Source organism: Aplysia californica, unplaced genomic scaffold (assembly GCF_000002075.1).
Source record: "Aplysia californica isolate F4 #8 unplaced genomic scaffold, AplCal3.0 scaffold00060, whole genome shotgun sequence".
In the NCBI taxonomy this organism is placed as follows: Eukaryota; Metazoa; Mollusca; class Gastropoda; order Aplysiida; family Aplysiidae; genus Aplysia; species Aplysia californica.
In genome coordinates, this window is record NW_004797330.1 from 198,058 (window position 1) to 225,932 (window position 27,875).

Below are 27,875 nucleotides of genomic sequence, written 5' to 3' on the forward strand. Positions count from 1 at the left end.
ATATATTCTTATTATCTGTGGCCAGAATATGTTTTTATAGTAAAAATTCTGCAAGTTTTGCTTTCATCTCGTATATGGCAAGAATGGTCATTGGTCTAGAGTAGAAAGTCCCGGATGCAACTTGCTCTTCTATGTTTTCAAGGAATTCTTCATGGCGATTTTAGAGAGCATGATCGACATAATATTTTCCTGTAGATAGCATATAATATAGCTTCAGTTAGGATCGGATATTTATCACACCGAGGACAACATGGTTCGAAAAGAGGATTTGTGTGACTGGTTTAAAAACCTTCAAGCCCCAAAGAGACTTGATTACATGTGCGGGTTGTTGCATATGTGCCTCCCTTTGGAACTACGGTTTGTTGGTTCGGTGTTGGAAGACTTGGCCAAGAAAGACTTTCATTTCCTAAGGGATAAGGAGATAAAAGCCAACAGTCCCCAAGACCTTTCCAGCAATGAGTCAAGCAGTCTTGCAGACTCCAATCTACGTGGCAAATTTCTCATTGCCCTTGCTCTGATGAATTCTGCAAATGTACAGTGCGCAGACATTATTTACTCAATCCTGAAGACAGCAGAAAGTCATTTTGAAAGTCTTGCTGGATCCATACTACTGGACAAAAAAGCTGCAGAGGAAATTGAGTTAATTTTGACCATGGCAGTTCACCACCCAGCATTTAAAATGAGACAAAAGTTATATCTTGGCGATATACAGAAATTGGTCCAGAGACGGATCTATGAACTTCATGGGGTAACTTTTAATTTTTGCAATTTTAGCCTTGTTCATTTTCATTGATTGCCTTTCACTTTACTTTGGTAAGATTGAAGAATACTGGACCAGCGGACTGACTTTGCCCATGTCTCAACCTTAGGAATTGATCATTTTGCCCAGTTTTTAATAGGCCTATCTCTCAATGAAGAATCTTGGACCGGTAGATCTATTCATTAAAAATTTGTCAGGTCTCCCCCCCTGAACCCCCCCCCCCCACCTCAGCCTCAGCCTCAACCACCCGCCCCACCCCACCCACCCCACATTCTCGCGCAATAGTGTATGGCCACCTCTATTCTCACCCGGAGTGAGAATAGTGCAGGCGAGTCTTGTGGCTATTCTCACCCGGTGCGCGTTCACCGAATTTTGCGTTCACCCTAAACCACAGAATTCTACACTGTGATAACAGAAAAATTTTAGAATTCTGTGCCGTGAACAAACGTTCCATTACAATTGTAGCCTACTAAAAGCGTACAATTTTGTCTGTGGGCAGTGGAGAGAGAGAGAGAAAGAGAGAGAGGAGTAGCGCGAGAATTTCCGGGCAAAACAAAATGGCGACCCGCGTAGTTCGGCTCGATTCGAAAAGTTAAATAGCCGTAGCATCTTTGTAGACAACCAAATTTATTTACTTTTGTGTTTTAACATCATTTTTTAACTTTGTTTTGGTCAATTTGATCGTCCACACCGATAGACAGTATTCAGAAAGAGACGGAGAGAGAGAGAAGAGGGGAGGAGTTGATCTTGCGAGAACTTCCGGGCGGGTGAGAATAGCCACTTTCATAGTGTATACGAGTGGTCCGGTATTCTTCAATCTTCCCCTTCATTTCATACTCTGATCTAGATATCTAGATTAGATCTAGTCTCTAGATTAGATCTAGTCTCTAGATCTAGAGTCTAGTTTACTGCTAACAACATGCTACTGCTAGATCTAGATCTACTACTTTGTCTTTACTAGATTCTAGATCTAGATCTAGATCTAGATTCTAGATCTACTGACTTAACTTTTACCACAAAAAAATTACACTAGATCTAGAGTCTAGATTAGATCTAGGCATAAATAATGACAACAATGTGTCTGATCTTACAGAACCTTACATGCACCACATAGCGAACATGCAACATCTAGAGAATGTGTATACATCCAGCATAAAAAACGCACACCATACGTTGTAGGCCTACAGTGTAGGCTACAGATTTTCAAGTCCTGAATTTTTTCTTGTTTAAAATTGAAACAGCTATACGTACAGCCCTCCCGTACGCATATCATCGAGGCTATGTATGTGTACGGCCCTCCATTTCACATGAATAAGCTAGGCTTTGTAGGCGGCACTTGTACTATGAAACCGGACACTACGAGTGGACAATCTTAAAACCTGGAAGCGCGCATGATGCCCTTTATAAAGGGCATGAGCCGGGCTACCCGGGAAGCGCACAGGCCCTACATGAGGGATGACCTACTTCGATTGGTAAGCGCGCAGCTATAAAGGGCATAAAGGCTGACCTTTTTTCAATGGAAAATTTCAGCATTCCATGGAAAATGACGTAGTAAATTACAGGTCAAAGTTATAAATAGTGACCAATGACTATGCAAGTTATATTGACCTCGTAGAGCGTCTCTTGGCCAAAGATCGTACTTAACAAAATAGTTCACTCAGCCAAGAAGGTGTCCGCGGAAGTCCGCACATATTGGTTAAGGTGATCTGCAGTCTTTGTTTTGAAGCTCTCTTTCGTTTCACCAGAAGAAGAATAGGAATAGCACAGTTTGTTAGTTTCACTTTAAATAATATATTTTCACACAAGAAGTAGGGTAACCGTGATCGCAAAGTCCGCACTTTTTCGAAGAGGGCGCCACCGAATATTGAGGACACTTTTTTACTTGGCTCTATTATAATTATAGAGGAGTTAACTATCACACGATCTTTGTCTTGGTCAAGATATTGATCAATAAAGTGACGCGGTCCAGCTGAGCGTTTATCAAGGCTGTGAGCATTAATCTCAGGGCTGTACGTAGCGAGAGCCGTACGCATGAGGTCCGTACGCATAGCCACGAGGCTATGCGTACGGGAGGAAGGGCCGTACGCATAGCCATGCAGGCTTTTAAAATTATCCCCCCCCTTCTTCCTCTGTGAATCACCAACAGTATTGCTTGCCTTCTCTTTCTTTGTCTCTTTCTAATTTCTTTCTCCCCCACCTACTTTTCCACTCTATGATCTTTCTCTTTCTCTCGTTCCCTCCTGTCAACTGGGGCATGTGATTTTTGCTAGCACTTCCCCCTGTTCTCTACCCCCTCTCCTCTCTCTCTCCCCCCTCTCTCTCTCTCTCTCTCCCCTCTCTCTCTCTCTCTCTCTCTCTATCCCCCCCCTCTCTCTCTCTCTCTATCCCCCCCCTCTCTCTCTCTCTCTCTCTCTCTTCTCTCTCTCTCTCTCTCTCTCTCTCTCTCTCTCTCTCTCTCATTTCCCGTTTTTTCCTACTCTTTGTCTCTATTAAAATTTATCGGCAATAACAGGCCTCCTCAGAGCCCAATCGGTTACAGCAGGGACAAAGACTAGTTAACAATGTGTAAAAAGAGAGAGAGAGCGAGTAAGGTAGTGATGGAGCAAGCCCATGCACGCCACTGCATCAGACTTTGATATATCCCTAAGCCTAGCTTAGTAATGACACCTGTAATACAGTAATGTGTCATGCGCAGACCTGTAAGGGAACTACTCATGAATAAATACAGCTGGATTAGTCCACAAATGCTTAATTCCCTTGCATTTCTGATTTAACAGGACTTTTTCTCTGGTCCCACCATCCCTGTTATACATACACTTCGTTTTAAGAAGGCTACTTGATTTTAAAAAAATAAAGGCTCGGTGTAAAAAATTTCGGGCGCAAAGAGTTGTTAAACCTGAATCACGTAACTCCTGCTTTTTTGAAATAATAAGAGGATCTAAAATGTTTTTCATTGGACATATCTTTCTGATCTTGACTTGATGCTGATGTGTGTCAGCTGTAGTGCCTATCATGGCCACTGTCAGTTAAAATGACTGAAGTTGCCGTTCTTTTTGGTTCATGATGAATAATATAGTGTAGCTTCAGGCACTAACCATCGTACTGTAAATTTTTCTTAGATGCTTTTACTTATGCTTGAAATTAAAGCATGTATATTTTGATTTCCATACAGTCAGACCAATTATCTTGTTGTATTAAATAGTCATGTGATTAAAGTGGGCCATTTATCATAATTTATGTCTATTAGTAGTAAAATGGTTTTACATTATAATTCTTTTTTGTGTGTGAGTGTAAAAAGTGTCTCCAGACTGAGTTACTTTGAGGCTATTGTCATTGATATATATGGGAAAATTCTCATAGTTTCCTTGGGTCTAGAAGTCAAGTCTTCGTGCAAGACTGCCAAAAATACCATTTATAGAAACGTGATGCATAAAAGAGAATTACATATATGAGCAATTGCCAAAACGTGAGACTCTTGAGACTCAGTGGTGCAAAAAAATTGTTCTTACCAATTTGACTCTCTTTTCTGTCAGTCACAGATTGACATTTAGTGCTCATATTCCTAGAGTATCAGAGCAAGGAGACGTACGGTTTTGGAGATATGGGTCTATTGGTTTGGCAACTACTGTATTTCTTGTATGTGACAGTGATGACAAAAACAGATAAACAGCAAGGCAAATTATAGACTTTAAATTCCATTTGTTTAACAAACACTTTGTACACTATGAACTCCATTCATAATGGTAATATGAATGACAAGCTTTGTAACAATGACGCAGTGCACAGAACATGTGATCATTGTTATGTACAAGAAAGGATACAAAAGCACAAAATCAATTGAGCTGACCTGTACATAACAGTGATGACAAACATGACTTGTACATAACAATGATGACACAATGTACAGGAAAAGACAAAAGTCTTGCCTCCAGAGATAAAAGCGCACTTTAAGAATTAAAAAAAAACCCAGGAGAGGTTTCTTTTGCTTTAAAGCAGATATCAGGTCATATCAAAGACAGTGGACGATCACAATTATGTTGCTAATTATGACAAACAGTACTCGTACATATCAGTGATGACAAAACATACTGGGAAAAGGTAAAATTATGCCTACAAAGAACAAATTTGCACTAAGAGATACACAGATCAATAAAGGCGTATTTTGTTTCTAAATGAATCTTGCATGTATGAAATATATGTTGAAAACTTATTGATATTAGCAATGATGACAAATATTACTTGTACATAACAATGATGACACAATGACACAGTGTATTGGAAAAAGGTATATCATACCAACAAAGAACAAATATGTGTATTTTTGAGTTACACAGATAAACAAGGACATGTTTGTTTATTTGTTTGAGTAAAGAGAGCACACATTACTTTAAAATGTTTGCTCTTAGGACAATGTAATTTCTAGTACGTCAGTCAGTCTTGTACGGCTGCATGACGACACCCCAAACGTCATCACTGAGCACAAAAGCTAAATCTATAAGCACAGAAATGATCCATATCTCGAAGTTTGTTCACACATCACACTCTTGTTCCAGGAATCTAGTGTAAACACCGCAATTTCACTAAAATATTCAACAGAGTAGCCTAAAAACACGCAAAACAGCCCAGTACGTCACATTCAACGCAAAATTCTTGTGCGTCACCGGACGCTGAAGGCAATGACTACTTTCGTTTTTCTGTTTCCCCCATTGCTTCCGTTGTTCTGGGGAAGCGGGTAAGGGGAAGTCACTCAAGAAAACAATTATATCCGGGCACTGTTGATGACCCGTTCAAAATAAAAGTGGGCGAAATTCGGACTTCCGGCACGTCGCAAATTGACGACAATAACGGCGAATGTTAAACAGCCGACCGAAATCGTAGATCTAGGAACCCGATGTTCCTTTCGCGCATCGCGGCTTTTGAAGTATTGAATAAACGACGATAGGCAAAGAGATTTAACCAGCTACAGTGATTCTACTGAAAGATAATGGAGCATTTGCCAAAAGGTGGGATACCAGGGTGTGACAAATGAGGTCCAAAATCAACTTTATGTAATAATTCTTTAATCACCCATATTATATAGCCTAATGATTGCTCTTTCAGGCTCAGTAACTGCCAAAGCTGTATATGCAATGGTCTTGGTGTAATTCTGACTTGAATGACGGAAATAGCAAAAAGTTCGTTCATAACAATGATGACACAAATTTATGAATACTCAAAGTTCCTTTCTTCAGCTAGGCTGATGCTATATTTTGAGACATAGCAAATAACTTCCAAAAATACATTGAATTGACAATTTATAAAAATCTTTATTAATTTTTGATAAAATTACTTTTTTGTGTCATAATAGTTATGAACGAACAATAAGTGACCAAAATACTATCGATTATATCAAGTTTCATCGACTAGAATTGTCTAAAATAACACTCTGGTCTAATTATAGTCAAGTGATAAATGGAAGACCATTGAACAGCTATTTTTAAACGCAAACTGGTCTTAGGGCATATTATGCAAAAATTTAAAGTTCGTTCATAACCATTATGACACACTGTTTCGTTCATAACTATTATGACAAATTTTACTTTTGGCCCCTAAAATTTACTTATAATGTTCTGTCTTTCAGATAAAACGGTTTTCATTTATGAGGCTTTCCCTAAAATATGATAGATTCCTCTATGTAGGGAGAATTCAAAGTTTATTTCCTGAAAAACCCTTAGAATACCTTTAAAATGGTTCGTTCATAACAATTATGACAAACTTCAATTTTGACCTAAAAATTTACTCATTTTGAGCTGTCATTCATTTTTTAAAACTTTTATTAAATGAAACTCTCCTCATAATATGTATCTCTGTACATGTTTTTAAAGTTTGTTAACACTGAAAAGCCCTCAAAATATATAAAGTGGACTATAAATAGTTCGTTCATAACCATTACTACAAAAGTATAAATACTAATTAAAATCCACACCCATACACTTATGATAAAAATCAAAATATCAGAACGTATGTAAGGTCTATTCTGTCCTTTAGTTGGGTTAAAATTAAAAATACATCCCAAAACAACTGTAAATTACATGGAATAGTGTTTCGTTCATAACCGTTATGACACACTGTTTCGTTCATAACTATTATGACAAATTTTACTTTGGGCCCAAAAAATTAACTTATTGTTCTGTCATTCACATAAAATTGTTTTAATTTATGAGACTCTCCTCAAAATAAGGTTATATGTGGGAAGAATTCAAAGTTTAATCACTGAAAAACCCTTAGAATACCTTTAATTGTTCGTTCATAACTATTATGACAAACTTCAGTTTTGACCTAAAAATTATTATTTTGACCTGTCATTTACTTTAAAATTTTATATTAAATGAAAGTTTCCTCATAATATGTATCTGTGTACATGTTTTTAATGTTTATCAACTCTAGAAAGCCCTCAGAGTACAATATGTAGTTCGTTCATAACCATTACTACAAAAGTAAAATACTAATTAAAATCCAAACCCATACACTTATGATAAAAATCAAAATATCAGAATGTAAGCAAGGTCTAATACATCCTCAAGTTGGGTCAAAATTAAAAATACATCCCAAAACAACTGTAAATTACATGGAATAAGGTTTCGTTCATAACCATTATGACACACTGTCACGTTCATAACATGATGACAATCCATTATGACAAGCATATTTTTGCCTCTTCTTCGCTTCTCTTTTGAGTCATCAGCACGATACTCTTCCATGTTCATTCCACCATGTAAAAGGATGTTGTGAAACAGTGGGAAGTCCCTCACATGATATTTTGCAGAAATATCATAAAGTGTTTGTTCATAACATCATTATGACAAACCTGGATTATCTCAATCAAAGTCATATTTAAGCAAAACCATGCGATGGAGCGGAAAATTACCCTTCTGATGGATCAATGTCAAACCAATGTTTAATACCGGTCATTCCCCGGGATGATATGTTTAACGATTTGGGTTTTCTAGACCTTGGAAAGTCTGATGATGTAATTATGACACGAGTTATGAACGAACTTATAAATTTTACTCAGCAATAACATCATTAATATAAAAAAATAAAACCCTTTTAATGGACACACGCTGTTATGATGGTGTATACAAACTATTTTCAATGTTTGAATGCACTTCTGTTTGATAGTTTAAGATTAACAATATTCTGTATTTAACATACAATTACGTGTGCACTCAGGATGAGTAAAAAATGCCCTATTTTTAGTATTATTATCTTTCTATTTAGAGATATAAGATGCACACATCAATCTACTTGCTCATGCAGCTTGACCAACTTATTTCCTTGCCATATACATAAAGTTTTCAGAAGAAAACATATTTTACCATGAGTAGTGGTTGATTAAAAAAGTCCTTAAGCAAACACCCCCACCTTTTGGCAAAAGCTCAATGGTGTTTTCTGAAACACCTAGTCCGTGACGACAGGACAGACGCACAAGTAATCCGAATTGTTCGTCTATTTGCAAACAAATAAACCGATTTCTTGAGCAAGTTAACCTTTCTCAATGACAAATAGCATAGGATCAAAGCACACTTGGAAAAAACCCACCCAAAAATACTAAATTTTGGACATTCTTGGAAGTTTGCATTGGTGTGCTCAAAATGACACTCCAGGAATCACAAACAAACGAACATTTTTGGCACAAAATTTACAAACTCAAGATTATAAAGCTAACATGGGGTCTTAAACTGCTAATGCAGGTTCTACATCCTATATTTGACATGTGTATAAGTTTTGGAGGAATAAATACTAATGCATCACATTTTATGCACACTAATGTGAGATGTGTGTGTTTTTCCCCACGTTTTGGCAATGGCTCATATATATGTTGGTAAGCAGTCATGTCATGTGGGGGGGGGGGGGGGGGGGGGGGGGGGGTGTGGTAACTTTCTCTCAAAGAAATAAAGTTTTCTTGAAAGAAAACCATGAATATGATGCAGACAATTCAGTATCCTTAAAGAGAATGCTTATTAGAATGTTTTTGTTCATTGTGTTGCGGAGCAGAGTCACGAGGAGAGAGAGTTGCTGTTACCACCTCATGGATCACTTCCAGGTCATGTTCCTGTTTATCCCAGTCAAACCTCTCCAGTCCCGCAACAGTCAGAAAGAGGTATGTTATCTTCTTAAACTACGGTGTTTTTTATCAGTGTACTTGTCATGATTTTGCGCACTTCAATTTTTATGTTGACCTCAGCTGTTCAAAAGTGTAACTGAATTAAAATTTATTATTTTATGTGTCTGTCACCAAATTTTTACTTTGCATTTGCTCTACTTTCGATTCAGCTATTGTTCTTGCTGTTGCAATGTTGTATAGAAATGAAACTGTCTCAAGTCTCTCTCTACTTCTTTCACGTTCATCTTGGTACTGGGTAGAGGCTGCCAGGTAGGACTCTCCACCTGTTTCTGTTTTGGGAGATCTTACTGCCGAATCCACCGCCATCTTCTTTTCTTGATCTCACAATCTTCTTGAAACGCAGTAGAATTTAATATCATCATGTAATACTTATGGGTGAGGTGTATTGTTAGTCTATACATTTTTTGGGGGGACTTGATGAGCAATTGAAAGGGAAAGATTGAATTTTAGGGTATTTATTAAAACAACCCTTTTCTTTCTATTTTAAAAGTTTATCCATCTCTCCCACCGTGGTAGGCCTACCTCCCTTTTCATTCTGGCAAAAAAAGCAGCGATGCATCTAGTTCCAGTGACATGTCAAAGTTAATGTTGCACACATCTTCTGTGAACAGAAGGTTTGCAACTTGAATTTGATGATGTTGAGTTAAACTGTTGTGGATTTTCTGGTGCTGACTTGTCTGGAGATAAGTTATATTTGTTCAAATATCTGTGCTTCTGTAATGTCTCGGTGATCAATTCCTTTTATTTTTAAAGTGTCTCCTCTGCTTCATTTTGTTCTTTCACAGTAATATTGTCACAACTGTGTAGATGATTGTTATCAAAAGTTTCGAGTTTGCTAGTTTGATTATATTGGTTCAAAATTTTTATTTTTTTTAAATTGAAAGGTTAAATGGCTTTCTGCATGACATTGTGTTACATCCTACATGCGCTTGGAATATAAGAATATAACTTTTGGAATTCTGCTTCTTTTCTTTGTCCATGGTACTGTTTATAATGAAAACTTTGTGTGCAGTCTTATATTTAGTAGTGTTATCTAAGACAAGGCAGTTTTCCTGCTCTGAGAAAAGAAATTGTATAAATGCATTCTTTTACCTCTCTTTATAAACCTGAATGTGAAGGGACATCAACTTCTGATTAGAATAGGGTTGCTCTTTATGAGCAGATGGTATTAATAGTTTTTTAAATACAGTATGGAAATACTTGTAAAGGATGATGCTATATATAACTGTTTTTCTTTGTAATGTCTGAGAAACGTTATTTTATTTTTACAGTTCTGCTCAAGTCATTGGAGATCAAAGGAATAAGAGAAGAACCCAAGAGCCGAAAAGACGGCCCGGAGTTTCAGATTCAAGTAAGTTTTGAAAAAAATATTAGTATACTGATTTTGATATTTGCTAAAAAAGAATCAGCAGTGTTGAAAGTGGGAATAAAAAATTAAGTTGTACCTTTTCTTGTGACATTAATGATTTGTTAGAGGAATTGAACAATCTAGTCTACTTACATTGTTTAACAACAGTCATGAGATGCTGTTGCATGATTTGAAATTGGTACACTGGAATTGTGCTTCCAATTTTGGGTTTGCTTCAACAGTTTAGTTTGACACTTTTACTTTTAGTTTCACTTTAACTCTTGTTTATTTTGTATTCAGTTGTCACATCATGTTTGTAATGGTGTTGAATGGGAATATAAAAAAGAGAAGCAAAAATTAAAGCCGCAACCCCAGCATTGTAATCTAATTCATTGAGAATGAATGTCTCCAATGCACTCTCTTTCTAAATTTATGTTTGTCAAACCTTGTTTGCACTGGAAACCTTGTACACTCAAAATTATAATGGCCGAACCCAACAAACTCATCAGATGTGAAGTTCACCGATGAAAAGATTATGCCACCTGATGCCCTTTATGCGTTCTTTCAAGCCAAGTTTTCTGCATCATCATTCACCATATCCATAAAAATTACATTAATCTTAACTTTCTTTTTCAGACTGTGTGGTCAAATGGGGAAATCATGGAAGTTTACATGAAATTTAAACAGTTACAAGACCTACATCAAAAGGTGGGTGAAACAGACTGAGGCTTGTTCTCGTTGGATAGTGTCTTGTACTGTCAGACCTGCTCTAGTGGCTTCCATTCCAAGACAAACACCTGTTCTAATGATCACTTCCCATTCCCTCCCTTTCATTTTTCCTACACTATAACAACACTGTCAAAGACGCCCACCTGTTTAGAACAACCACTTATGTTCTCAGTAATGGGTGGCAGTCTTGGACAATTTCCTCTGTACTTAATTTTCATGGATGCAACATTTTGAAGCTTGTTTCCCAAATCACGATACTGGGCTACTTGAATCTGGTTCGCTGCAGGTGTACCAGCCTTACTGGATGTTGAGAAATACACTCTGGACTGGATTACAGGTCTTGCGTGTTCAAAGGGTTACTTGTTGGCAAGTCATCCCCTTCCTGTTAAAGAGCTAAGCTGGGAACAAATGCCATCTTAGAATGTGTTTAATGCCTGAACTAGTAATAATAATAATAATAATGGATTGCATTTATATAGCGCATATCCACTTATGCAATGCTCTATGTGCTTAACATGATACATATTATGGATTTACAAATCAATTTTAAAGGCACATAGTGTTACATACGCGTGCCCACACATACTCTCGCACGCACGCACGCACCACACACACATACACACATTCATACACACATACGTACATACGCACATATATGCGAATACAATCTGAACAACGATCTACAGCTAGGATGGATTCTGTCTAATCGAAATATGATGAAAATAGAAATGCTTTTAGTTTTTTCTTAAAAATTTCTAGATTTTCTGCTTCTCTGATAGTTTTTGGAAGCCTATTCCAAACAAGTGGGGCAAAACATGAAAAAGAGCATTAGCCATATGTATTGTAATTTATTTTAGGTTTAACAAGGGTTATTGGAAAACAAATTTGTGGTCACCGTTTATGGCTTCAGCTGTGTGATGAGACCAAGAAATGCTTGGCATGATCCCTGAAGAGTTTTTTTCTCGCCCACATTATTTTCAAGTTGGGACATTTTTAGTTTAAGCAGTGTTATTTTGAGAATAAATTTCTATGCAGAAACAGCCACCCAAAAGACATTGAATTTTTTTGAGAAATGTAAAGTATTTTGTCTTTGTCTTGTACTGGTACAATGAAATGTGAAGACATTTTAAATGATACTAAGTCCTTCATGTTTGTGGTATTTTGTTTGGGGGTATTTTTTTGGTTATTGTCTCTGAAACTGTCAAGTTTCTTTTAGTGTGGAATCTATATTAAGTAATCCTGTCAGCATTATGTGTTGTCCTGTCTTTTGTGAAAGTTTTTTTTTCCAGCTCACTTTAGAAAAGTTTTTTTTTTTCCCCACACACTTTTAGACCAAGTAATTTTTACAGGCACTAGTCCGTATAAGGTAATATTTTATGAATAGTGACCATCAAGGAAACCAGATGCAATGTATTTGAGACAGTGGAGCTGAGTATATTTACTTACTAAATAAAGTAGTCACCACAGACTAATATGTTGTGTTCCTCTTTGCACTTTGCAGTTGCTGTACAAGTTTCCAGAAGAAAAGAAGCAGCATAAATCCATTCCTGTGTTCCCAGGTTTGTACATCGAGTAATTGGCTGCTCTGTTTATTCTCTGTATCTTGACTAGTAGATGGGTAATTCATTATGTTGTCCCATGAATTTAGTCAAAGAGAGATGACCCCCACACTTACAAAGATTGTATGAAAGGACCATGTAATCACATGTGGACTTGTGTGGCTATATTGATTCTCATGTATTTTTTTCTCTCAGTTAAATAATGCGTTCTGTTTGAAACATTATATAAATTGCTTTGTACTTGATTTTCCATAGGAACAAATGTTTGCCTTCAAAATGACCTAAGTTAGGTTAAGGAGGATGTTTTGACTTCATTTTTGTTACTCCTTCAGGCCGAAGGGCTAGAACTCAGATGACCAATGGATCAGAAAAGTTATTACTCTTCGTAACTTATGATTTCAGCAACTTTTTTACTTTCCAGATTGAATATTAGCATTTCTGTCAGGGATAAAAAAAAAAGTATGTCTAGACCTTCATGTTTGCCGACAATCGCAACCCAACCCGCGAACCGGCCGATGCTATCGCTTGGCCTCTGAGCGCTAGGCCCACCTGTATTAGTCAATGTGCGAGGCCTGGTCGACTGCCAGCGCCCCTTTTTTCTCCCGTCGGCTTTGTCGGCACTTTCGTTTTCATGCTGACGTCTCTGACATAATTGTCGGAACCTGAGAAGAAGTACGAATATGAAAAAGGACGACAACCTAAATTATCTACTTTGTTTCGTGCTTGAGCAGCCATTTTGAATTTCGTCTGCTGACTGATAGTGCAGATCATGTGGATACATTCAAGTCGGACTCACTTGTTCTACTAGATCATAAGATCTAGATTTATATAGATCATTATAGACCTCAATAGAGGATTCATATTCCAATTCTATTATATCAAACCCTATTATAGGTTTTGCTGGAATATTAATGTTGGTAAAAAGCATTTCATCAGGTGCGTGAATTATTTTTTTAGATCTAGAATCTAGATATAGATCTAGATCTAGAGTCTAATATCTAGACTCAACTGAGTCCCTCTGTTCGGAATCGGATGCAGATATCTCGTTCAAGGCCTATTCCTATTCACTTGTTCTACTAGATGTAGATCTAGATTTAGATTACTATATATGGAGGATTCATATTCCAATTCTATTGTGTTATTTCATCACCCTATTTTTATAGCAATGTAGGACATATTATGCTCCTTGTTTGTTTTGGAGTGTGGGTTTTTTTTTTCATTTTTTTGGACTTGACTTGTGCTGGCCTTTTTACATGAGGGCCGTTGCAGTTTTTTTTTTAGGGAAGGCCTATGGGTAGGGTTAGGTTTCTTCTTTATTATATTTGTTGGGGTGGTCGCTTGTTACGCGGAAGTCCTTCCTTTTATGACACCCACAAAAGCTCTTATAATGGGGGTGGACAAAATTTTCTGACAGTCTGGTTGAGGCTTACATGCAGGTCTATATGTCAAAGAAATGTGTGTCAAAGAAATGTTCTTTTTAATCTTACCAGGGAAACAGTCGTTTCGCAATGAGGCAGATAAAGAAAAGATCAACTCCCTCAACTCTTACTTTAGGTGAGTCGGTATTGGCAAATCAATTATTCAAACATCTATTTTTTTATTTACGGATGGTGCATAACGATTGATATTCGAAGTGTTGCAAAACGTACGTGAAACACGTACTCCTAGTAAAAGATTTAATTGTTGTAATGGTAAACTTTGCAAATATAATATTAAGATGTTTTACCCCCTGGGGCGGTGCTACTGACTGAAGTGTCTTTAGGCCATTCCCAAAGGGGGGACATTAATATGTTCTTACGTCATCAATGTCATGCTCATAACTGTTCCTGAACTGCATGCGGGGAACTGCTGCTTTCTCTCTCCTAATCCTTACTATCGTCATTTTTCCTACTTTACTTCTTTTGTATGTTTGTCATTTTCTTGTGACTCGCTACTTCCGAGGTGCCTTGATAGTCCAAGCAGACTTTGGTGTGCTGTTGAAGCTAGAGAGGTGAACAGAGTAAGCCTGATTTCCTGTAAGGACTTCTCTGTTGACTTCCACCCCTTTGCGCTCAAATGACCTTATGCAGTTGTGAGCGCCATAAAAACTCTACTAAAACCAAATTAAGATGTTTCATTTAAACTTAGGAGTGCTGATGAAGAATTTGACCACAATTGTGATCGATTAATAACACATTGGTTCAATGCATGTTTTCAGATGTATTATTTGAGTTCACTTTTTCAATTTGGGCTTTAACCTTGTCCGTGGGTGGTTGGTGGGTGCTCTGGTGTGGTTTGCTCCTTCTTTCCTATCAAACATCTATTGTCCTTATCTCCCCTTCTTCTTTTTATGTTTATTACTCTCTTGTGGCACTTCTAATCTTCCGGCGCTCATATAACCTTATGCAGTTGCGAGTGCCATAAAACCTCTACTAAAATTGACTAACCTTGTCCTCATGAAAAATTACATGTTACATTGAGACATTTGCTGACTCCTGTGTTTATTTGGGTGATGTGTGAAGAACTGCGTGAATTAACCTGAGGACATATTGGTGCAACAGGCTCTTTTTTTGTTTCTTGAAATAATTGATGTACGTGAATATATTATTGACAGCTTGTCAAGTATGGTTTACCCTATCCGTACGCCCCAGAGGTGATATTGTATCCCCAGGGTTGTTTTCTTCACATTTTAGAATCCTTCTAGTGTGAAGATCTCTTTGAAACTTTCAATATTTCTCAAAAAATAATTTTGACAGACAGTTGTGCAATCTGTGCGGATCAGATTAACTAGTAAATTTCCTCTTTGAAAGTGGTGGCACAGAGTTCCCCACATGATATGGATATGATAGTAAAACATGATGTACGGATAGGGTTAATACCATGTTTTTAATGAAGGTACCTTAGAATTGTGTGATTTTAGAATGGGAATTCATCTGATAGTGAGACTGAATCTATTGACTTGTGTTAATGTAGTCGGCTGGCTTATTATTGGAAGATGATACGTTTTGTTATACAACTAAAATTTTGATTGAAACCATACCATTTTCAGAGAGTTGGTGAAAGCTCCAAGTCATATCTTGAACTGTGATGTCTTGCTTGAACCTCTGAGGCGGGGCAGTCTGGTCCAGCCAACTTCAAACCCCCCACAGTCATGTATTATTATGCCTAGGTCTTTCTATGAAGGTATGTATTTCTTTCACTGTGTTAATTCTGAATATCTCTTGTCTTCTGGGGATGCTCTGTTAGCTTTGTTGGTATAGTGCTGGGCTACGGAGCAGATGGCCCCGGTTTGAATGCCAGACTGGATGTTCTTGTTTTTTTCAAGGCTCTCAACCCCCATTTGGCTTGGTCCAACTGGAGAGGAGAGGTCCCACCTCTTAAATAACCCAACAGTGTTGATAGGAGCATGAAATTTATACACTTACTTATACATTGTCTTCTTGCATATTTTAAAGTATATAAAACTCTTACTGTTCTTAACTCTTTCGGGTTCTCTGTTTTTTGGGCTCGTTCCTAAACCTGGTGGGTTACAAAACAATATTTGCCTGTTTTGGTTATATTTTGAGCCGAAATATGACAAGTCGTATGTGGATCTTTTTGTCTTTGAATGTAGAAGACAGTGCTACAGTTAGTTTCAACATAAAGGTCATGTGATACAATTGATGGCTCACTTTCGCCGTAAAGTAAAATAGTAAAAGACGACAAAAAAGCGAAAGTCACTAAGAAGGGGCATCATTTGAGGGGCAATCATCGCTTTCCTCCTCACAAGACTCTCTAAGAGAGTCATCCATAACAAAATCTTCGTTGTCAGACGTGGTGCTTCGCTTTTATGAGCGAAAAGTTGAGAGCTAGTGGAGAAGGGCGGTTATCACAAACACAAAATGGCGGAAGAGGAACTAAGTGATGCGGAAATTATGTGCGGTCCATTTTTCATCTCAGAAATAATAATTTTTTTAAACAAAAATGGTTGTTTCCTTGGATATAATTAAATATCTACTTATTATCTGTTAATTTTGTAAAATTTGCGAAAAAAATTGTAAAAGAACATGCGATTCAAGTTAGATCTCATAAGAGCCCCCTCCCTTCGACCGTATCAAGGGCAGTGAACTCTAGAGCATTAATCCACATCTGAGAAATGAGTCAGGGTTTGGTCATACTGTGCAGTTTTGCCATGCCTTTTTGTAGTTAAGTGTTTTTTGTGCAATGGTGAATGTACTGTGTCTAGTTGTATTGTCTGATAATTATTGCAATTTTTTTCCCAGAGAATGGATGGATACCCCAGTACACTGTGCCACCGTATGCCAGGTATGTTTCGGCTTTGTATCTTTGATTTTAATGCTGAATGCGTAAATTTTATTTTTACATTTCCTATTCTCAAAACCCCCAATGCTAAAAAGGTTGTTTTTTTATGTGTGTTAAGTACAGTCGAACTTGTCCAAGACGAGCACATACTTTTGAGAAAAGCAGTCAACTTAGACAGGTGATCCTCTTGGACAGTGTCACTATTATATGTACATTGTTGTGATATGAAAAAGAAGAAAAAGCAAGGATAGAGGCGGGAAGTGGTCATTTGAACAGGTGATTGTCTTGGACAGGCGGTTTTAGCAGGTTGGACTATATTTGAAATCTATTGAAGTTGAAGGGAATGTCATATAGGCAGTAGTGATTTTAGTGTGTTAAGAGGCAACAATGGCATGCTGACATTCAGGGTGTTGGAAAAAGATTTAATGTTTTTACGAAATTTAGTCTTGCTTTTAGTGTAGGAAATACCAGTCAGTTTTGTTCCTTTGTTTGAACATATTTGTTCTAAAATTTGTATTTATTTGACCCAGCTGTGACCTTATGAGCAGGTGGTTGGACAGCTTTAAGTTATTATGTGTATTTCCCTCAATTTTTGTTCAAAGGAAGTTGGCACTTGTGTAAGTATTTTGTGTAATTGTAAAACATCACATAGTTTTATGTACATTGTATTGTTTCCCTTTTGCCTTTTCAGTGAATAATGAAACTCATATATTCCTGAAATTCGTAATGTTTTGCATATGACTTTTATTTGCTTTTTTTCTTCATTATCCCCAGATTACCTTTGTGTTCCAACCCCTCCTCCCCTGGTCAACTTACCAGCCCCTCCCAGGTGTCATCTTGTGCTGAGTCCCCAGCCAACTCTCGAACATCTTCCCCGGCGCTTGCTCCCCACCATGCTAGTGGAGTTTGTCGCACCAATCTGACAAGTCCAGGGGCTCGTGCAAAGGGTCCCCACATCCCCCTGGCTGGTGGCTCCCCAAATGTTGCAGATTCTGAGCTTGGATCAAATGTAGAATTGTCTCTGTCACAGTTGTTACGGCTGCTCGGTTTGGAAAAGTACTTTGACTGTCTGAGAAGCTATTCTTTCAAGCAGGTATATTACAGTATTCTGTTTTTCTGAAGTTGTGTTGTATGATTCAATATCCATTTGTATTCAAGAAACTTTTTATATTGTATTGGTAAAGGGTCCTTTGGCTCACATTTTGTTTACATCATAATTTGTGAAATTTTAGCCATCCTTTTGGGAATGGTTGTTCTCCAGTGAGGCTTAGATGTGTACCAAACTGAAAGTGAGTACTAGTGCTGTTGAGAAATGGAACTCACTTTTGGGGGGATTTGAAAGCAGGTTTTTTTTTGGGTGGCTTTTTTACATTGGAGCTTGTTATCTATAAGTACGAATGGGTGATAATTTAAAATAATTATGACACCAAAGTGGTTCATTTATTTATCAAAATAAAATAAATACTGTCAAACCTGTGTAAGATGGAATCCCAAGGGAGCCAGAAAAAAATTCCGTCTTAGACATTTTCCATCTTAGACACGGGAATTTAGTCGGGAGATGGAGTGGGGTTTAAAGGCCATCCGGTGGGATCAAGGGTTGCTTCGAGTCTCGAGTTTGACAGACATGGCTGGCTAAGCCTGTGCGCGTGCCAAGACAAGTTGGCTTTCACGCGTTTGTGTGTGTGTTTGCGTGTGTGTGTGTGTTTGGGTGTGGGTGTGTGTGTGTGTGTGTGTGTGTGTGTGTGTGTGTGTGTGTGTGTGTTGCCTCCCTTCTATCACTCTTGCCAATGCGTGGGGCACAGGTTCCTTCTCTCTTGCACCCTTTGCTTCCTGATATGTCAAAGCATGCTTTGATGACAAATGTTTTGTTATTGTCGACGTTGTGTTATTGTATGCCTAAACATTATTACAAATCATACAAACAACAGTACTGTGTTTTCCTGCTTATAAAAAAAAGTCTGAAGCTAAAGATTGACGTCCAGACATGATGACTCATTGATGTCAACTCAAAACACACAATATGATTTACAAAAGAATACACGTACAGTGAAGATGAAAGTGCAGTGAAATTCAAAAGCAAGCGTTCAATGTTCAAGACAAAAGAAAGAGAAAAGGGAAGTGAATGATTTAATTTGGGATGGGCAGGGGTGGGGTAACAACATTCAAAGTAGCAGTGGCCTATGTGCAGCGTGGTTTCGTACTGGGCTACACAGTAGACACGACAAGTAGGCCTAGGCCTAGTTTAGCATTCACTCATAGCGGGGAAGAGGAAGGTGGCGTGGGGGGTTGTGTGAGACAATTGATAGTGACTGACTGGCAGTTTCTTGCCCCTACCTCACCAGGCCTACGAAAGTTCGTCCAGGAACAGACCCGTCTGACGTTTGAAACCTTTGAACTTGAGTGTATTGTACCGCACCTATTATTGGGACGTGACATTTTTGTTGCATTGAGTCCAGAGCAGTTGTGAATTGCTACAGCATCGGTGGGACAGTATGACCGAATACTGTTTTCTCTTTCTTTTTTCTAATACGAAGAAACAGAGCACAGGCACATGCAACCTCGATTCATACACCTTGAAGACACAGTCTTGAATCTACATGTATCAAGGCCTAGTGCACGCCAAATTCAAATAGTGAAAAAAATAAGTAAACAAAACTCACAAAAATTAATTGAACTTGGTAATCGGGCATTAAATTGGGTTCCCGCCGTAATTTTTGCTAATTTTGGGTTGCTGATCACGAAAATTTTATTATTTCTTAAATTTGGCCAATATTTAAGATTTTATTTTTGGAATGCATTTTTAACTCCGCCTTGGCCAACATCAAAGAACATTATGCGCCGGATCAGTCAGTCCTGTCCTGGTGCGGTGTCTGTTTTGAAGCGAAAAACTCGACTGTGGGGTGGGACAGCCCTAGGCCTATCCCACGACAGGACTTTACTAGTGCGGTAGAGATTTAGATTCTTGCCTCGATTCTCGGAGTCTAGACTAGGAACTAGGCTGAAAAAAAGGAGACGGGAGGCATCGACCCTGGGCGGACTAGAAGCTTAGAGTCTGAACAAGATTGATTCTTTGAGTCCTCATTTGGACTCGAAAGAATCGATCCCAGAGTCGATCTTGCCCTGGCCTACCAATTACCACCAGTGCTTGCATTTCATAGGACCACTGTTTTACCTATTTAAAACAGAAACGTTTGAACATCTCCTTTGCTTCCACCCTTAGCCCCACCCATCAGTGTAATAAGCGCAGTCAACTCATGCCACCCTTCATTGCCATGGAGCAAGGATTCTAGGAACTCCTCGGCTGGCTGTATGATCAGGGCTGCAGGCATTGGTCAAACTAATTTCACACCTCTGGCCTCTGGCTACCTATGAAAGTTTATGTGCTGGAGTGCCACTCGAGCACTTTCACTGGCACTCGTGAGATGTCACACCCACTCTACCCTGACTATCTTCATCGCTCAGGGCTCGCATAGATGGGGTAGCATAGATCTACCCTCAAATTGCATCCCTACTCCCCTTCCTCTCCCGACAGCATGGCGTTAAATTTAGAGCCGGCAGGCGGAACCAAACTTCCGAGTTTTGTTTCAAATCAGGACTGAAAGGGCAAAGCATTTTCTAAGACACAGGTAATACCCTCGGAAGGGAGCGGATTTTTATATCTGTTTCCTCGTTGGACAGGTTTCTGTTCTACACAGGTCTTTATAGAGGAATATATCAAGGGAGGAGTGGAGTGATTTCGTTAAGACCGGTTTCTGTTTTACACAGGTTTCCGTTAAGGCTGGTTCGACTATTTTGTTTTGTTTTTTTGTTCATAAGATGTTGTTTCCACACCAAGTGCATCTTGTGCTCTTTTGGCACTGCTATGTATGGTTGTAACGCATGCTCCTTCCAAAGATTGGTTCTAGTTATTTTTTTTGCTGTAAAAAGTTAATGAAGGTAGAGCTGCTTTTGATTTTGATTTGTTTGTCAAGCCTGAGTTTTTAAATGTTGAATTTTTTTTTTCTCCAGATCCTATCCATGAGTAAAGATGATTTTGCTGCAGCAGGTCTCCCAGCTGATGCCCAAGACAAACTTCGCTCTAAGTTGGATCAGTATAAGTAAGTTGTTTGGGTTTTTTTTTAATAGTGTGTTGTAGTATATACTCTAAGGTATAGAATAAAAAAGGGGGGGGGAAGGGTGGGTGGACAAGTGGTCCAAAATTTATCAGGGCACATTCAACCTCATACCCCTCTACTAGTAGAAACAAATGTTTAATTTCTCCTTCAGTGAATAAAAGAACAAGAGATGAAATTTTAGTGATTTTTGTAAGTTACTGTGACAACTTTTCCCATTTAGGAACAAACCAGTTCCATTAAAAAATATAAGCAAATGTACAAAAGTTTTTTAAATGCATAGAAAATTGAGGTAGCCAAAAAAAAAAAAAGAAGAAATTTCATTCAGATATCCTGATTCTAGATATGATGTTTCACATGATAGTCGGTCGTGGCAAGCTGGAAGATAATAAATGGGGGTGTGGAATAAAGGGTGGATGGCTGGGGGTGCCAAAAAACCCTGAAAGTTAATGGGGGGTGGGGGGGGGGCTTATTCGATACCTTATAGAGTAAGAGAAAATATAGCATTTTTATATGTCAAGCTTGGTGTACCCCTACTTCTATGGGATTTTTCACTCTGGAAAAAATAATTGAGAAAGTGTGAAGTAAAAAAAAAAGTTACAAATGAAATCCTTGCAAGCTTTCTACATGTTGGTCAAGATATTATCACAATGTGCCGCAGCCAGTGGCTTTATAATTTTTTTTAGCATGTGGACATAATGGTTTAATCACTGACTACTGGGGCCGTTCACCAGTCACAAGCTCTGGCGTTTTTGGAAGTATTTCATGAAACCACCACAGCTCTCAGAATTGCCCTATTTTTATTAATTTTTGACACAGTAAAGTTACATTCAAGCTTAATCTAATATAAAATAATACAAAAAACTAAAGTTTTCAAAGTCTAATACTTTAATATGTATGATTTTAAAGAAGTTGGCCTGAATTTGATTTTCTGAAAAATTTCTAGAGACGTGACAGATAGAATGAAATTCACAACAACAAAAAAAATAAAAGTTCCAAGTGTTCTGTTTTGATTTGTATGCATGTGTGTGTGTTTGGTGAAAATAGAAAAGCTGGACTGTGCGTTGATTCAGACCCATACACTGAATTACGTGAGACAGATGTAGGGCATGAAGTTGTGATTTCGTTGTGCGAACAACAGCACCAGTACTAGTGCTAAGTCTAGCCCTGAAACTACGACTTGGGCCGTGTTCGGGTACATACCCAGGATCCTAACTATCAGACACGTCATATTCTGAGACACAAGAACCAGTAAATCGAACAAAAGTGTCTAAAACAGCTAAATTATTTTATTCTTGTTCATGCGACTTCTTTGACTGTTACTACAACGCGACTGTCAAATTACTATCGGCTGTATAGAAAAAACAGAGCACGAGTTCCGGTCAGTTCAACCCCAGTTGAGGTGATTGTCCTTCACCTTCAATAGCTTGAAAACTATCGGCCCTAGAGATACAAAACTAAGTCTAATTAGCTCAGGACTGGCACAAGACGGGTTACGCGATGCATGTGCGATTTGTATAGCGAATAAAAAATTCCAAAGTTGATCACGCAGGACTTGCGAGAACCGTCGCGAGCGTCGCGACAGGGGTCACGCAACTGTTGCATGAACCGTCTGAAGGGAGTTAATGTATCTATATGGCATACTTTTCCAGGATTTTGATGTGTGTGCTGCTAATATGTTTCCAATAGATGCTTCTGTCTCAGTAGTACTCAACAGATGATTTAAATGGAAAGTGAACTTAATGGAATTTTTGCAGTGTTTGTTGCTCTTATTTTTACAATTAACGTCAGGTAATATTTGCCTTTTGTTTGTGTTTTTACTCTTACCTGTTAAAGCATAAACTCTAAAATGTAATGATACTAAATTCTTGGTCGTCGTTATCTCGTACTACAAAAGAGATATTGCTCTGCACATATAGACCGGTACCAAAGGATCCTGGCTTTATAACTTGTCAAGTTTAGACAAGTGAAATAGAATGTTGGGTACCTTGTTTTTTTTTTTTTTTAAAATTTCAGAATCAGTGTGAGAGGAAATGATGATGCTAATCCTTTTTTTTTTCTCCCTTTGCAGTCAAAGTCAACTCGATAATGGGCACATTGATACAACAAGTGGTTCGTCATCAGCCGAGATTTCCCCTTCCTTTCCATATTCTGTCGTGCCGATACATCGTATGCCATTCATAGCCAGCCCTCAGTATGGCCACACTTATGTCCAGTTCGCCCATAGTCAACAGCCCAGTCAAGCCAGCTTGTTAGCATCACCTAACTCCCATACAACTGGTGAAGAAAGCTCTTCTGCCAACTCTGAGGTGTCCAGTCCACCTGCTAGTCCCTCCCAGATTAATTTAGCAGCCCAGTCAGTGGACTTGCCACAGGTTCCACCCATCATGACTCTGGCGGCTGCTCAGGTGTCCCCTGGAAGTGATGGTGCTCCCCTGGCCATGATGGCTCCCCCAGCAGCTGTAGCAGCATCGTCCATTTCTCCGTCAGATGTGAAATTGCTGAGGAGCAAGAACAGCAATCCTCCGGACAGTTCTGGTTCAGAAGAGGACATGGTGTCAGGTTAGCATTTGTCTCATTTTGTTTCTTTGGGTATTGTTTTTTGTCAGTGGTGTTAGGTGAAAAAAATTTTTCTTCAGTGTTGTATCGGTCTTTATGTGTAAAAGAAAGGTAGTGTGGTTGGTCTCTCTGTTTCTTTGCCGTAGTTAATTTGGATTAGACCTGCATGTTTGCCGACAATCGTCTGAAATCCGACAATCGCGACCCGACCCGCGAACCGGCCGATGCTATCGCTAGACCCGCCTGTATCAGTCAATGTGCATAGTGTGAGGCCTGGCTGACTGCCAGCGACTCGTCGGCACTTTCGTTTTCGTGCCGACCGCCGACGCGCGCACTGCCGACGTCGGCGTTTCCGACATAATTGTCGGAACCTAAGTAGAAATGCGAATACGAAAAAGGACGACAACTTAAATTATCTAGGCCTACTGTACTTTCAGTTTCGTGCTCGAGCGGCCATTTTGAATTTCGTTTGTTGACTAATTCAATTGTTCAGATCGTGTGGATTCATTCAAGTCCGACTCTCTTGTTCTAATCTAGATCTAGATTTATATAGATCATTATAGACCTCAATGAAGGATTCATATTCCAATTCTATTGTGTCAAACCCTATCATAGGTTGTGCTGTAATATTAATATTGGTAAAAATAAGCATTTCATCAGGTGCGTGAATTATTTATTTATTTAGATCTAGATCTAGATCTAGAATCTAGACTCAGCTGAGTCCCTCTGTTTGGAATCGGATGCGGATTTCTAGTTCAAGGCCTATTCCTATTCACTTGTTCTACAAGATCTAGATTTAGATTTATTTAGATTGCTAGATCTAGATCTATATGGAGTATTCATATATGATATTCCAATTCTATTGTGTTATTGTATCAAACCCTATTATAGCAATGTAGATGTAAGCCATATAGATCGAGAATCTAGATCTATATGCTCCTTGTTTGTTTTGGAGTGTGGTTTTTTAATTTTAATTTTTTTTTTCATTTAGGACTTGTTTTGGCCTTTTTACATGAGGCCCGTTGCAGGTTCTTTTTGGGGGTAGGGTTAGGGTTGTCTCTTCTTTATCAAGTGTTTGTTGGGGTGGTCGCTCGTTACTCGGATGTCCTTCCTTATGACACCCACAAAGGGTTTTTTTTTGGGGGGGGGGTGCGCAAAATTTTCAGACAATCTGGTTGAGGCTCACATGCAGGTCTATTGGATTTATTATGGTGCCTTGTTTGATACTCTTTTTGCTGATAATGATATCAATTTGTTCAACATGAAACTAAAAGGTTGTGGCAGTGTGTGAAATAATGACATCTTTTTACAGTATTTATATTATAACTTATATTTCGAACAAATGTTAGGAACTAAGTTTATTTTTTTGTTTTTTGTTCCACATTACTACTCTAGAAACATTTTTAGTTTTATGTCTTGTTTTGATAGTTTGCTTCTGTCTTGTTGATTTTTATTTCTCTAATTCATGTTATCTATCTTGGGTTGTTTCTTTCTTGTCTCATTATAATGATATGCTTGTTTATTGTTTTCACCTGCTAAGATTTGTTACTTTTTTTCTTAGGCTATGATCAGAGTGACTCTTCAGTGGGTAGGAGTCGTGGGCTGGGAAGACCACAGCAGTCCTTTTCCCAAACAGGAATGAGTGGAACTGGCAATCCTTCACTAGTGGTGGATGAAGGCAAAGTGGTAGTTTTGCCTATCTCCATGTCTGGACCCTCCTCTCACATTCACTCTGCTCTTGTAAGTGTGGAAGCCAGCAACGAACATACTCCGCCACCCAATGTAGCAATCCCTGTGGTATGTGCTTCTTCCCAGATCTCCACATCTGCTGCAGCTGCTGCGGCCCTAGTAAACGGATACATGTCGGACCCCCCACCGCCACTTATACCACAGGGCCCCGTCATGCCCAGGTCCATTCTCAATGCACGTCCTTTTAAGAGTGCTCAGCCTACCCATACTGCGCCTGGAATGCACAAGAATGTGGTCAATATGCCTAACTTTGATCACATGGGTCACTTACCCCAGGCTGTGGGAAAAGGGCCAGGAGTATTGCCCTCTGGCATGCACTCTATCCCGCACCATTCCTTCATGGCTCCACCTGTGGTCTCCACAGCAACATCAAACCAGGGCCTTGTTCTGGGCCCAGGGAGTCACCAGTCCAACAACAATAATGTGTTGCCACAACCACCTCCCCAACATCCTCCTCACATGTCAGGACTGGCCTCTGAATGTGCTCCTGCCAGCAGCTTCCACAGCTACCCGTTGATTATGCGACCTCCAAACTTACCTGGCTCTCTGCCACCGCAAAGAAGCATCCTCACCTCAGTAGCCAGTTCCTCCTCAGCCATGACTTCCTCACAGTGTCACTCGGCTGGCCCGCCTTTAAGTCATTCCCCCTCACCTGTAGCAGCAACCACCTCCAATGACCAGGTGCCCACTTACCTCCAAGGCTCTGATATGTCGGACCCGCGCTGCATGGACAGAGCCAGTACAGGGACACCTCCAAGCCAGACTCCTCCCCACCTAGTGAGCAAGCCCACAGTGACAGCAAGTACCAGTGGCACCAACACGCCTAGTCCCCCTCTCAACCAGCCTCTGGGGGCTGTAGTTCCCCCACAAAAGCAGCACTCAGCTAACTGCCTCAACTGTGACCCAGCAGTCTCATCGGGGTCAGGAGGCCACCCTGTGTACTTCCACCACCAACTCGGACATTACTGGTATCATGGCGTTATGCCGGCACACAACCATCCTAGCAACGGCCTGGTCACTGCAATGCCACCTTTCTTCCCTCAACCCCAGGCGTCACAGCCTTTCCCCAATGGTATGAATCCGGAACTGTACATGGCTGCAGCAGCACGTTTCCCAGCTCAGCTGGCTCAGGGCCAGCTGCCACCCTTCCTGTATGGTAACAGCTACCCTACTCACAATCAGGTCATGCCTCAGAGCAATCTGCAGACTAATGCGCCTCCTCCAGTCAATGCAAGCTTAGGACATGGCCCCCCTAACAATGGAGCTACAAACAAGATTGCCTGCTACAACTGTGGTAATACAGGACACAAGGTAGCAGAGTGCAAGGAAAGCACAATGGAGAATATGTCAAGTAAGGGACCATTTATTTCTATGCCATCTGTTGCTTTGATTTGTTAAACAAGATGCGTTTTTTTTCCTTGGGTTTATAGGTAGAAGGAATACCAGTTAAAGAGAGGGGAGGGATTTTTAAAGTAATAGGAAAATGGGTGGGAAAAATAGTAGAAGAGCTCAACTGGTGTGCAATAACATAACAAACACACTTTATTACGAAAAATATATGTTCTGAAGGTGTGCCTTTCAACTCTCCTGGTTTTCGGCAGAAAGAAAGATCAGAGCTGTTTTAAACTAGTGCAATTACTGCTACTGCTGCAGCTCATCTTTTTTTTTCCATTAAAAAAAAATGCCACAGCCTACTAAAAAAAGTTTAAAGAAAATGTAAATCAGTAACTCATTCCAGACGAACTTATTTCTAGAAATGCACCCTCAGAGACCAGGCATTTTTGCCTCATTTTTGAAAGCCGATAGTGTTTGACTTTACTTTTTAGTCCAATAATGTCCAAAAGGTTAACCTATTTGTTTTCTTTGCTATATGTTTGGATTATGTTTAGGTCAAAACTTAATTTAATATTTAGTTTTTTAAAGGGTCACTTTGGATGTGAGGTACTATATTTTGTTCTTGCACTTTGATTCTAAAGGGTATTTCTAGTGAATTTACTTATTTGTAATCATAATCTAGTCTTAGAAAATTAAGTTCAAAAGTTGTTCAGTGTAAGTTTACTTGATTTATGTTGACGGAGAAAATGGAATCCAGATCCGTGTAATAATAATTGATTTAGAGCTACCTACAGTATTTTAGTCTAAAATTAAATCTAGACACTTGTGCTATTCTATCAAAATATATAAAAGGGAGCCAGGTTTGCTAAGAATTTATTTAAAAGGTAGGTTCACAATCTTTTGGTCTGTAAATTCATTTATCTTATTTTGGTTTGTTTTTTTCAGAGACGTATCGCCTCAACTTCAAGCCGAAATCAGACTCTGAATGACCCAGGCTAGGCAAAGGTCATGTGATTGTTGAAGCTTAGCCAAAGTGAGCTCTGTCACAGGCAAAGAAGAAAAGGCACTGTCATGGGTCAAGATTCAGCTCTTCGGAGCTGTAGCAAAATAAAAGATGAATACAGGATTCCCACTGTAGCTCCTTGCAGTGACTACAGAATAGAGCTGGGCGAAGAATCGATACCAGAACCGGTTCCCACGATTAATGCTACCAAGGAAAAGTTCCGACTCCTTTTTACGTAAACCAACGGGTTACCAGTTACTTTAATCATTAAAA

The 27,875-nt window shown here is 39.0% G+C and overlaps 2 protein-coding genes across 2 annotated transcripts in view; one reads left to right on the plus strand and one right to left on the minus strand.

The window, feature by feature from the left end:
• The window catches only part of LOC101848500 (kelch domain-containing protein 4), a 39,217-nt gene extending 28,769 nt beyond the window's left edge, over positions 1 to 10,448 (minus strand). Inside the window, exon 1 of the mRNA XM_035968448.1 lies at positions 10,429 to 10,448. The gene's annotated coding sequence lies outside the window, so the exon portion shown is untranslated. The remainder of the gene's footprint in view (positions 1 to 10,428) is intronic.
• Positions 1 to 27,831, plus strand: LOC101848730 (proline-rich protein 36). Its single transcript, XM_005093216.3, has 13 exons — positions 1 to 748; positions 8,798 to 8,903; positions 10,199 to 10,278; positions 10,912 to 10,983; positions 12,506 to 12,563; positions 14,054 to 14,117; positions 15,592 to 15,725; positions 16,805 to 16,847; positions 17,619 to 17,937; positions 20,853 to 20,941; positions 23,028 to 23,518; positions 25,077 to 26,615; positions 27,545 to 27,831. Exons 1-13 carry the CDS (start codon positions 251 to 253, stop codon positions 27,586 to 27,588), a joined length of 3,537 nt encoding a protein of 1,178 aa, XP_005093273.1. The 5' UTR covers positions 1 to 250; the 3' UTR covers positions 27,589 to 27,831.
• The last annotated feature ends 44 nt before the right edge of the window (positions 27,832 to 27,875 follow it).

Bases quoted from the DNA above. Each gene is read 5' to 3' on its own strand.
- LOC101848730 (XM_005093216.3), top strand. From the start codon at position 251: ATGGTTCGAAAAGAGGATTTGTGTGACTGGTTTAAAAACCTTCAAGCC. The intron at 14,118-15,591 runs GTGAGTCGGTAT...TACCATTTTCAG, and splicing joins TCCCTCAACTCTTACTTTAG to AGAGTTGGTGAAAGCTCCAA. The intron at 20,942-23,027 runs GTAAGTTGTTTG...CTCCCTTTGCAG, and splicing joins TCTAAGTTGGATCAGTATAA to TCAAAGTCAACTCGATAATG.